This window comes from Diadema antillarum, unplaced genomic scaffold, assembly GCF_040938485.1.
Source record: "Diadema antillarum isolate AM-2024a unplaced genomic scaffold, OU_Dant_1.0 seq00000674_RagTag, whole genome shotgun sequence".
Lineage (NCBI taxonomy): Eukaryota > Metazoa > Echinodermata > Echinoidea > Diadematoida > Diadematidae > Diadema > Diadema antillarum.
The window spans coordinates 18,293-30,383 of record NW_027271580.1 but is presented as its reverse complement, the minus strand read 5'-3'; the positions used below and the strand labels follow the sequence as shown (position 1 = coordinate 30,383).

General features: G+C 40.0%; 1 protein-coding gene across 1 annotated transcript; it reads left to right on the top strand.

The window, feature by feature from the left end:
- The first annotated feature begins 3,699 nt into the window (after positions 1-3,699).
- On the top strand, positions 3,700-5,559 carry LOC139736908 (chondroitin sulfate N-acetylgalactosaminyltransferase 1-like). Its single transcript, XM_071647582.1, has one exon. The coding sequence runs from the start codon at positions 3,700-3,702 to the stop codon at positions 5,314-5,316; it is 1,617 nt and encodes a 538-aa protein (XP_071503683.1). The 3' UTR covers positions 5,317-5,559.
- The last annotated feature ends 6,532 nt before the right edge of the window (positions 5,560-12,091 follow it).

Sequence of the window (12,091 nt, the reverse complement as noted above, 5' to 3'; positions counted from 1 at the left end):
TAAATTCAGTGACAATTAAACAGATGACTTTGGTGTATAGACATGCATCAATAGCCAGTTTAGTACATGGCACTGCTGCCTGTTGGGAAGCGGATGTGATGACGGGTCACGTATAGCTATGAGGGCACTATACAGGAAAGTTGCTACTCTCGGTTGACCATGAAAGGAAGGAAATCAAATATTGATATGAGCTTAAGTTTATTTATTTGTATAGTTTTTTTTTTTTTTTTTTGGTTCTCTTTTTAAAAATCGTTTCTGCTCTCTTGTGGTCAGACAGGAAGAGGGCAGAACTACATTTGTATATAGGCCTACTAGCCAGCACAGTATGGATGTCACACTTGTAAAAATACAATGGCCCTTTCCAGACCCTTGTCATAATGCTGTGCCAGAAATTCTTTAAGCTATCAATCCCCCCCCCAAAAAAAAAAAAAAAAACCACCAAAAACAACAAAACCCACCTGAACAAACAATGAATAAAAGCAACTACAAAAGGAATATAAAGGGTTTGGCATGCCAGTTTCATAGAAATTAGATTGACAACAGTTTTAGTGGAAAGTGGATTGACCAAAAAATAAAATAAAATATTGTGTCTGCAGGCTGGACATGACTTTCATTAAGTTTGAAGGGACTACTTTTGTTTTGGCCTAGATTCATAGTCCAACTTTTTACGTTGAGGAATTTTGAAAGAAAAAAAATCAGCAGAAAGCTTAAATTTTAGGACCGAAGTAAAGAATCTGGCTTACCAGGTACCGGTACCAAACTTTAAATTGAATGAATGTGAGAAATTTGTTTAGTATTCAAGCAGAAGAAATTCACTGTATGTTTATCTAGGAAATAAATTGCAAAGAATCTAACCTTTGTGTAATGATATACATAGATTTTGTGTTTGAACAGACAATTATGCTGTAGCCACACAATGACTAGATGTTTCTTAAGTTGTGAAAATATCAACAGCAAATGATTCCTCTTATGACTGTTGTGTTAGAATGTAGATTTATAGGTAGGAATCAGACAGGAAGGCATAATACCGGTAAGTGTTTTTAGCATTGTCCAAAGTTTAGCATTAATAATGTAATTCAAAAAAACCCTCAAGTCTACAAATCAGAAATCAGTTTCAGGCAACTGATTGTAACTCTCGACACACCCCTCAGGACGTTGTATGATGAAAAATGCTGTGACTGAGTCAAAATGTGATGCGGCTGACAATCAAGTGTTAAGCCAAGATCTTTTGAGTCTGAGATCATTTTCACTTACCAACACCAGACTCAGATGGAGTGACTTTCAACCTGTCACGGCTTCAACTCCTTCTCTGAAGCGCAGTGTCTGGTTCCGTCTGAATGCCATGTGTCTAATATGGGGCTCTTCCCCATTTGCAGACGATCCAAGTTTGTGCTATCTTTTTTTTTTTCCATCAATGAATGGCACTGGGATAGTAAGGTCAGGGTAATGTTGACATGGTGTCTAAATTTAGTGACAAAAACAGGACTGCACGTATGCTTATGACTTGGGTGAGGGCCATTGTCGTGCAGGAGTGATCAAACTGTCGTTAGGCTTTTTAGAGATTGATGCATGGTCATACATTACCTCACAAGGCTCAAAATGGATGTGTACTTTTTGGCTTTGTTATTATGGACTGGAAGAGTTGGGTTTTTTTTTTGGTATTGTTCATAGTCATGCATTATGACATTTAGAGTAAACACATCGGTTATGGTCTAAATCAAATTTCTAAACTGAAAATTATCTCTCCAATTTTTTTTGATGCAATGTCTGGGTGTGTCCACTTTCAGTTCCGCAGTTCAAAAGTTTTCTTTTCAGATAGGACTAGAAGTTGTGTTTTTCTCTGAATTAAGCTGAATCAAACAATGGCAAAAATCATTTTACATGGCACTGTTCTGCACCATGCCAAGGTGTTTCAGTGAAAGTGAGTTGAAGGACATGTTAAAAAACAGAAAAACCCTCATGAATGATTGACAGCGATAATCATGATAACAGTAAACCATGACCTGATTTCATAGTGAGAACAGAATAATGTGAATGAACTGTTTTGGTTGTTCTGCTTCTACTTCAGTTTGAACTCTTTCCCCTTAACATCAAGGTCTTATGATTTGGGGCAATTTCTGTAAACACAGGAAAAACATAACCATAAAAATCTCATAATCCAAGGTTACCTCTTGTGTCACCATACCAGTTCCAAGGGAAAAAAGCACCCCCCCCCCCACGAAATTTAGTTTTTTTTCCCCTCAAAATACACAAAAGCAGACAATCTATGACATGTTTGTTAGTGAGATATAAACGAGGAAATCACATTTGTCAATAATTAAATGTTTTGACAATCAAACCACTGACATATGAAAGATGATATTCACACATATATACTTGCACGTACAGTTTATAATGTAAATGACATTTAAGCAAGGCTGTGTGAAGCTTTCTGCTCTTAATTTGATGAATCCAAAGACTGTCATCTAGAGTTTGTAGGATAACCTCTTATTTGGGTTATTCAACCTTTTAGAATGAAATTTGCTATCTCTCTTAGGATTGAAATTCAGCAGATTTATTTTCACAATGTTCAAATTTGCAATCTAGTGTTTCGTATGGGCACATAAAACACACATTGTGGGAAATAAATACCGATTAAACATTCCTGGTTGGAAACAGTGATGACATTTGTGATATAGAAACATGTTTTAGAATGATTAGAGCAGAAAAACACCATGATTTCAATAACCTATCATTTCATACAATTTTTTTCTTGTCTACACACAAAAAGGGATCGTACTACCCTACACCCACATCAATGTTAAAACCATTTATCTATGATATGTAGCCTTCAGCATGTCCGTACCATCTTTGTTTCAAGTTCACTTATTCAAATGATAAAGACTCTGGAAAATTGCTCTGTCAACGTTTCATATTAAACTACTTTCTGTATGAAGAGAGCCTGTCAGTGAGAAACTTTTTAAAGATTCTAAGTAAGAATTATGGAAATTTCATTATATAACACCGAAAGAGGGCAGTGTTAGAATTGCTAAATTTAGTTTTTCCAGAGCTAGACACTATTTGGCCCCAAACCTAGGTGATACACATACTATAAGGCACACAGGAGGAAGGTTGCATACAGTCAACGTGCACAAGTCTGCGAGGGAAATACAGCGTGGGTCTGGGATAGGAAGCCGTCATTTGGCCATTCCCTGCGTCCTGTGTGCCAAGCTGTACAATGTTGCACTTTGTTAGACGATATCTCTGACATACATCACTCTTTGACTTCAGTGTGGCAGGTTGCAATGGTTTGCGGACGTTTACTCATATAATATATTCTGTATGCATGTGCTGGCTCGGCGAAGTGATCATGATGACTAAAACCCTGTTTTAAAGTGATGGAACTTTGGCTCTGGACAATGTTTTATTTCAGGGTTGAGCAATGACTGGTTAGTAATGCTGGAGGAAATTGATGTGTTACTGATAGATAGGATACAGTAGCGGCTGAATAGCATGTTATTTTGTGAAGATTTCTTTTGTTCAGTCATGTATATGTTCATTCCAAGCTCCTATATTAATCTTTTCCATTTTTTCTGCTATGTTTTGCCACTTTGCAGTTGCGGCCTCAAGCCAGACCAAAGAGTGTGACTGGATTGGAGAAGGGTGGGTGCGGTCCGTCGTCTTCTTGGTAGGGATGTGATCCGGGAGTCTCCAGGGACGATGATTCGCCCGCCCACCATCCGCACCCTGATCAAGGTGGGTCTGATGCTGTGCATCGGCTTCCTACTGCTGCTAGCCAAGCTGGAGACCTGTACCAACTCCATCACAGACGGACGGCTGGCTGTGCGAGACCTCCTGGCCAACTCACAGCCATTCATCAGCAATGGCGACATGGAGCGCAAGGAGGACTGCATGGCCGTGCTGAGCGAGCAGGAGGAGCACCACCGCACCGAGATCGCCGCCCTCAAGCAGCAGATCGTTGACCTCAAGACGGAGCTCACCAAGTATGTGGAGAATATCCAGCAGCTGGAGGAGCCGATGATGGGAGGCGAGGCGGCCGCCACAGCCCGCCTGGCCAAGTACTTTGACCGGGAGCAGGGTCGCGAGCTGCTCACCCACATGCAGAAACAGATGGGCAAGATAGAACGCCCTCGCCAGCCGCGCGATGAGTACGAGGTTGTGCCATTCAGCAGCCTGACATCCAAGATGGTATACACAATGGAGGAAGGACTGTCGCATCGACCCTCCCAGCGCCCGAAAGGTGACCGCAAAGAGGAACTCGTAGAAGCGGTGTTTTACGCAATCGACGAGCTGAACAAGAAAAAGGAAAGCACGCATGATTTCACAATAGAAAACTTTGTGGATGGTATATTTAGGACAGACAGGACTGTTGGCACATATTACAATCTTGTATTTCGGGGCGTGCACGAGAACTACTACTACAGCGTGCAGCTGCTACGTCCGTTTGCACCCCTGCAAAAACACAAGTCACAAATTGTAGATACGAGTCGCATAGTTATAAATATTATCATGCCTCTATCAGGGAGAATTGAGAAGTTTCGAACATACATGGAGCGCTTCAAATCAGTAGTATTAGAATCCAAAATGCACGTCTTCCTCACCATAGTGTATTTTGGTAACGAGGGATTGCAGGAGATGCACAGTATCCTGGAAGAAGTGACGAGCCCCTTCAGGTATCAGAACTACAAGATCATCACGCTGTCGGGAGAATTTTCCAGGGGGCGGGGACTTGAGGAGGGTGTGCGCAGCTGGGAGGGGCCCGATGTCCTCATGTTTTTCTGTGATGTCGACATTGCTTTCAATCGGGTATTCATGGAGCACTGCCGCTACTACACAATCGCTGGCCGCACTGTGTACTACCCAATCGTGTTTAGCCTGTACAATCCTGATGTCGTATACGGAAGCCACGACTTCATTCCACAAGAGAGCGAGCAGTACCACATCCACAAGGATGTCGGGTTCTGGCGAGACTTTGGTTTCGGCATGACCTGCCAGTACCGCTCAGACTTCCTCAACGTCAAGGGTTTCGACGTTGACATGAAGGGATGGGGCGGGGAGGACGTCTACCTGTACCGCAAGTACCTTCAGTCGGATCTGAAGGTGATCCGGGTCCCCGACGCAGGCATCTTCCACACCTACCACTCCAAGGAATGCTCGGAGAGCTTGTCAGCGGAACAGTACCGCATGTGCATCGGATCCAAGGCACGAAGTGAGGCGTCGCACTCGCAGCTGGGGCGGCTGGCCTTCAAGGATGAAATCAACATGACACTGTACAACTTGGGAGCACCTAGACATCACCAACCACCAGCTCATTGAGGAACAGCCAAAATGTGTTTTGTCAGCTGTCCTTGTCTCTTTCATGTTATACTTGCCACTTGTGTGTAATCGGTGATGTTTTCTATTTCACGTCATTTGATCAATCTGGAGCTCTCGACCGAAATGAAAATTTGGTGTGTCTTCTTCTTCCAATAGTACAACATATAAAAGAAGAGTTAACAGCAAATTTGTTCATTTTAATTGTTCTAAATAGTCTTATATATCAGAAATAGGCATTTATTAGATGGGTGCCATCAAACCTGATGGTAACTTTGCACTTATTATAGTTTTAAGCAGTGGATTGGGTGCTGTATGGAAGTTCTGATTCTAATTCGCAAAATTAGACCCATTCACAACTTACTTTGGTTTGGTTCCAATCAACTTTCAGTTTTGCAGGTTTAGAGTGTTGCATCAACTGTGGCTGTCCCAATATTTATTTCACTCTTGTGATTTATTACAGCACAAAGCTGATTGCTGAAATAGATGCAGTTATTGACTATAAGAACGCAGCTTTTTTGTATGCTGACTCCATTCTGTCTCAGTAGAATATGTAAGGACCACAATACCACAGCACATTGAGTTTGTCATGAGTTGATAGTCTCAACAGAATAGAAAGAGAATGATCTTGCAAAGCTGAGAAAAGATTGAGAGTGCTGTAGTCTTGCACACCGAAGTAAGTAGATCTTGGTAACGTTCATGAAAGTTTCTCTTGTGAATTGGGGTTTAAACAAATACAAGGAGGCTTGGACGTCGGGGTATCCTGCTTGTCTTGTTTCTGATGAAGCCACGAGGATGGCCAACATCATTTGCAGAACACAGCTAGGAATACCTTGTAGTTTGCCTCTGTTGGAGTGCCTGAATGAGGTATATACCAAACTTACGTCTAAAGACTGCATGTGATACTAGAATGGCATGTGTCGAGTTCCTTTTAAACTTTGTCATGTATTGTGTGGCATTAATCACGTTCAGACGGTGGATCCTTAACTTTGAGGATAAGCTCTTAATAGTTAAGTATGGGGTGCCAAATGTTGCATGGTCTCTTTCATCAACAAAATGACAATTTTGTGATGAAATTGTTGTTTCATTGACAAAATTGTCAATTTGTAACGAGATTAATGTTGTCACTAGACGACATAAGAACAATTTTGTCACAAAATAGCCAGTTTGTCTCTGATTTCGTGACAAAATAAACCATGCGACACTTGGTGCCCCATACTTAACTAAAACGTATCCCCAAAGTTAGCTTATCCTGAAAGTTAAGGATCACCGTCTGAACGTAACTAATGAAATGTAAGTTTTTCTGAGCCTCCCTTTCATGTCTGTTTTTCTGAGAATGCTTCAGGAATCTTCTAGCTACCCGGTACTGTAAATTGAGAAATTTTCACATATTTTGCACTATTTCTGCCTAGCGAGAATTCTAAAACCCGCAAAAATATCTTCACAATTTTTTTCTGCACATTGTGAATTGGTTGACAATTGCACAGCGCGAATTCATCAACCTGCGAATATGTTTTTGAGCCGTTCAGTGCGAAAAATTAATCACACGAAAATATTGACGTTTACAGTACCTGGAGACATTGTATCTTGATTGTGTTCATGAAAACCATTACGTAAATGTAGTTGTGTATCAAACACATATGATACTGCTGTAAGTTATTGTGATCCTAATCTCCAGGCAACGTTCTTCCGTTTATCAGTGCACCTGCCTAATCACATTGTGATTATTATTACCCTTGCTTAGTAACAATGTAACTTGGTGATGACGACAATGACGATGACGACAACGATGACGAAAGCCCTCCATAATTTAGTGATGTGACCATCTCTAGAAACAACCTGTACTCAAAGACCAAGGCAGAGATTCAATCCATTTTGAACCTCATGTTGTGCGTAGACATCCTGACTTCGTGCTTTGCTCCAATGCGATTGTGATATATGTGTTGCCTCACCGCTCCAGTATGCCCAATCCTTGCCAATTTTGTCATCATTACTGAGGCATAAAATTATTGCGCTTCATTGTACAAAATTGTTGTATATGTCAGAACAAACACTTCAAAGGCAATGTCTAGAAACACAGACCTAGCATTGTAACTCCTGCAGAGTGAATGCCACCAGAATTTTTATTTTTCTTGGAAGGTAATATTCTTGGCAAAATGAAGAACAAAAGAATGTTATATCAATCCATTACATTTTGCTTGAATGAATGAACATGGAACAGGTGTGTGTGTGAAGTTTGCATTACGTTTTCTGCATGATCAATCACTGTAATGGCAGTTTGAGGTCTTTTCCAGCCCCGACATCTCTGGGGTATGGTGTTGATCGAAACTTGAGGGTCAAACCTATGATGAGCTGATGTCTCATCTGTAAGGGAAGCGTTTTAACATTTCACATGATAGATGCGGTGATGAGCTGTGGGGCTCAATATATATCTTGGAAAGTTTTTAGGTTTTGAACGGAGGTATCTTATTGCTCTGATTCATTTCATCATCAGACTGTATTACAATGTGAGGAGGCTTTTATCCTCTTAACACTTAAAAAGAGAGAGCTGCCTGATTTTAAATACTGTGTTTGTGGAAAGCACTATGATGAGTGTGTTCAGCCACTAGTAGGCCATTGATCAGTCTGATTGAAAGTCATTGTCATTGATTGAATCGTAGTGTGAATGAGGTAGCCAAAGACAATATATGACAGTGGTGGTGAAGTAGAGAAAATTCTACAGACTTTCTGAGGTACTGGCTTTATCAATCCATGTGATATTCAGGATAATGCACTGAGAGGTAGAATGATCATCTTGGCAGATGTGATTATTAAAAAAAAAACACCCCAAAAACAAAAACACATGATTGAGTGATAATAATGTCGTCAAATATGTTGTCATGAATTTGAGGTTGCTATGTTTGTGTAAAGTTTGAATGATTAACAGTATTGTAAACTTTGAGCTGACCCTTCAGAACATGAAAAGACCACTGCCTATATTATGTCATTTCAGTCATTAAATTCATCAAACTGATCTTTGGATAGCTGTGCCATTCCCCAAAGCACTATAAATGCAGTCTTTGGGTTGGTGATTCAGCAGGGAACATCCATTAGCATCAGATCATGCAGAATGTTTAGGAGTAGGAGAGTTCCAGAGGTCTCCCAAACACACAGCAATGATGTGTATTTCAAAGTTATTCTTTTAATGCGTGGAAACGATATGTGCATATTGAGATACAAAGCAATATTTTTGTTGTTGTTGTTCTGCTCACACCATGTTATAATTATGCTAAAGTGCCTTAAATGTGAGCTGCGTATGTCCAAACTATACCCGTCCGTGTGTACCACATGTCCTGCTTACTATGCTTTTTGGAATTGGTACACTGAATGCCGCCAAACTTGCCCATCTTATCTGTAATCTTCCCTAAGTCTTAGTGCTTTCTGTTTTGTGGGTCACCAAAGTGTATTGAGGATATTGTCTTAACCCTTTAGTTTTCTGCCAGGTCTTGGGAAATTGATTTTAAATTTGAAATCTCTAGTGTGATGTTGGTCACAGGAATCTCTTACAACAGAATTGGTTGGTCTTAATGGGTGAATACACAAATTCCAATTTAATTGTCTCTGCCAAGGAGGTAAGTGTGTTTGTCGGCGTTAGTTTGTTTGTTTGTCTGTGTGCAAAATAACTTTAAAAGTTGTAAACAAATTTGGATTAAACTTTCAGGAAAGTTGATAATGACAGGAGGAACAGATGATTAACATTGGTAGTGATCTGCAAAATTTGATGAAATTTGGAAGGATTTTTGATCTTCTGGCAGATAGGGTTTAAGTAGTGAACTTGGGAATTCAAGCTACGTGTATTTGAGGTTTGCACATGCACTCTAAAGCGCGAAAGCATGTGCTCTGCTCGTGCAAGGCGCCACGCAGCTGGAAGCTGATGAAAGTGAAAAGAAAGTAGCAAGATTCATTAACAGTATGACCACCTCTGTCGTATTATCTTGTCCTGTATTAAAATCTAATTTTTAAGTAAGATTCAAATGTTGTGCCCCCTTTGTTTCTTGTACTAGATGGAGATTAAGACGTCGTACCACCACTGTAGGTCAGAGTGTTTTCAGTCTCACTGTAGGTGGGGTGTCTTCAATCATGGCAGCAACTACAATGCAAACAGACAGATAAAGAAAATTGTAAGGAATAGGAAAAGATCATATTCAACAATATAGGAGACGAAAAATTGAAGAAAAAAACACAACAACAACTAACTTTCATTTTTGAGACCAAAATTAATCATTTGAAAAGTGGAGTATTTATAGATATATTTGTGCCATTTTTTGTTTCTTGTGCGATTTAGGAAAAGATAATATATGCCATCCTATACCATTCCAGATATTAACTTGATGTGTTGTGAGTTTAATCTATGACAGTTACTCTATAAGAGGGAACAAGTTTAGTGCGACATACTAGTCAGTGCCTGTGGGTGAGCAAACATTCAAGTCATGTTCAAGTCAAGTGTCAGGACTGTCAAACATTTTGTTTATTTTCTCCCCAAGAATTGATGTCACAGATATCTTCTACTCTGCCCCCATTCCCCCGGCCCCAATCCCGCACATACTTGGCTACTCTTGTCAGGAATTTTCTTGCCATTTCATGGCATGTCTTTTGTCTGTCTCTCCCACAGTTTCGCTCGTCATTGTTGACAAGTTTATTCCTGGCTTTGTAAGTGAGGACCAATGGGAATTGCTACTACCTGGGGGGAAAAAAAACCCCCTCCAAACTCAGAAAGTGGGCTGATGTTCATGCAATGTACGTGTACATCTGAGAAGAAGTTTGCCTTGAAGTCTCCCAGAGCAGTAATGTGGAATCTGCTAAAAAGAAAACAAAACGCAAAAATAAATTAAGATGGTTTCCACGGCCGTTTTTCAAACCAAACTGTTGCAAGTCCATGAATCACCCATGATGTTTCAGGAACCATGGGGTGTGATGATTTTTCTTTTTGTTTTTTGCGTCATGCTCCAAACTTTTGGTGTGTCATTGTTACCACTCAGGGTCCATTGCTTTAAAGCACCAGGATACATGTATTTTTTTTTTTTTTTTGTCCTGCATGAAATGCTACGTTTGAGTGCAAGCTGTCAAGAGAGGTTTGTGTGTGCATTCCTTTAGAGATACTTGGGACCAGCTTGTAAAATTTACAAAAATCGGTACTGAAGCACAGCTGTATCCTACAAAGAAAGAAAAAATACAATAGAGATAAGACAGCAGCCATTATGAAATAAAAGCTGTCTGCATTTATATTCTTTGTGAGTACAGATGTATTGAGATGAGGTTTTAACGAACTTGATATGTGAGTTAACGAAGATATGAAGGACTTGCAAGTAACATTTGCTCTCTCTATATATATATGTGCATACCTTACCTTGTAGTTTAAAGACCAACCCTTTAAAAATTGTTCAGCATTGACGGGGGAACTGCGTACTCTACTATACTCTCACATTTCTTTGCCAAGTTGAAAAAGTATTGTATAATTACTGAAGGAGCAAGTACGATAGTCAATGGACCAAGACCAAAGAACATATATTTTCTTTATGTGTGTTTACTACATCTCTAGCAACAATCATGTAGACCACAAACAGTAAAATGCTGGGCAAGTACATGCTTGCATATACGATCACACTACCAGCAGCCACACACGCATCCACCACACTACTGACACGCACACACCCACACATCTTTAAATGAATCCTTTAATATTCCTCAACTGTGATATGGACAACTACAGAAAAAGAATCAAATTCTAAGTCATTTTCTTCCATCCTATTAAGCACTGTCAGTAAAATATTCAAATTGTGTGATTTGTTTGAGTCATTTTGCCAGCAAATAAAGTTTATAGTGAAATCATTATTCCCTCCTCTAATATTCTTCTAGAGCTTATCTAGGAGGAGCAGAAAATTATCTTAATGTTTCCCAAATGCAGCAGTTACACTCAGCAGCATGTTCATGTAGCAGAAGTGGGAATATGAATAAATCCACACACAGAGAGTCAAGCTTGTTGGCCTACCTGTTGCTTGCCACTTGTTTGCCAAACCACCGAGGATGCGGTATGCTCCAAATTGGGAAGCGTTAAATGCCACGACAAAAGAAGTGGCGAGGTTTCATAGAAGGACATCCTTGGCATAATGTCGTTCATCTCCAGGCAACTGACGTCAGTGCACTACACCTGGCATTTTTTTTTCTTCTAAAAACCAAAACCTCATCCTTATTTCTCTCCCCCCCCCCCCCATGTGCACAGGCATCATAAGCTAGAACAATCCCCTCAAAGTATGAAGCCGAATATTTACACAAGGCACAGGCACAGTGAATATTATTAGCCAGGAATGATGTTTAAGTTTGTCTGTTGTGCTTGTGAGTTTGTTTGTTTGTTTGGTTCTTCGCTTTTGTTTCTTAGTGTATTTTACATGTATTGCTATCAGTCTCCATGTTCTGAGGAACTTTGCTGATGTTTGTCCAATTTTGCAATACAGTATTGGAGGTAGGACTCAAATTAGAACTTGTTTGAATAAAACAGAAGGTAAAGGAAAAAAGCAAGGTACACTGTGTCTGTGAGTATTTGTTTGTGTACATGAGTGCTTTTCTGTTTGCATTTGTGTAGGTGTGTTGTTTGTAAGATTGTCCATATGTGTTTGTGTGTTGGTTTGTATGTGTGTGTGTATGTTAGTGGGCATTCTTTTGTGTGTGAGAAAGGAAGAAATATGAGAAAATGAGGTCTGAGTATGAGACTGATTATTTGACTATTTTGATGAAGCGAACA

Coding starts and splice junctions, on each gene's coding strand:
- LOC139736908 (XM_071647582.1), top strand. CDS start 3,700: ATGATTCGCCCGCCCACCATCCGCACCCTGATCAAGGTGGGTCTGATG.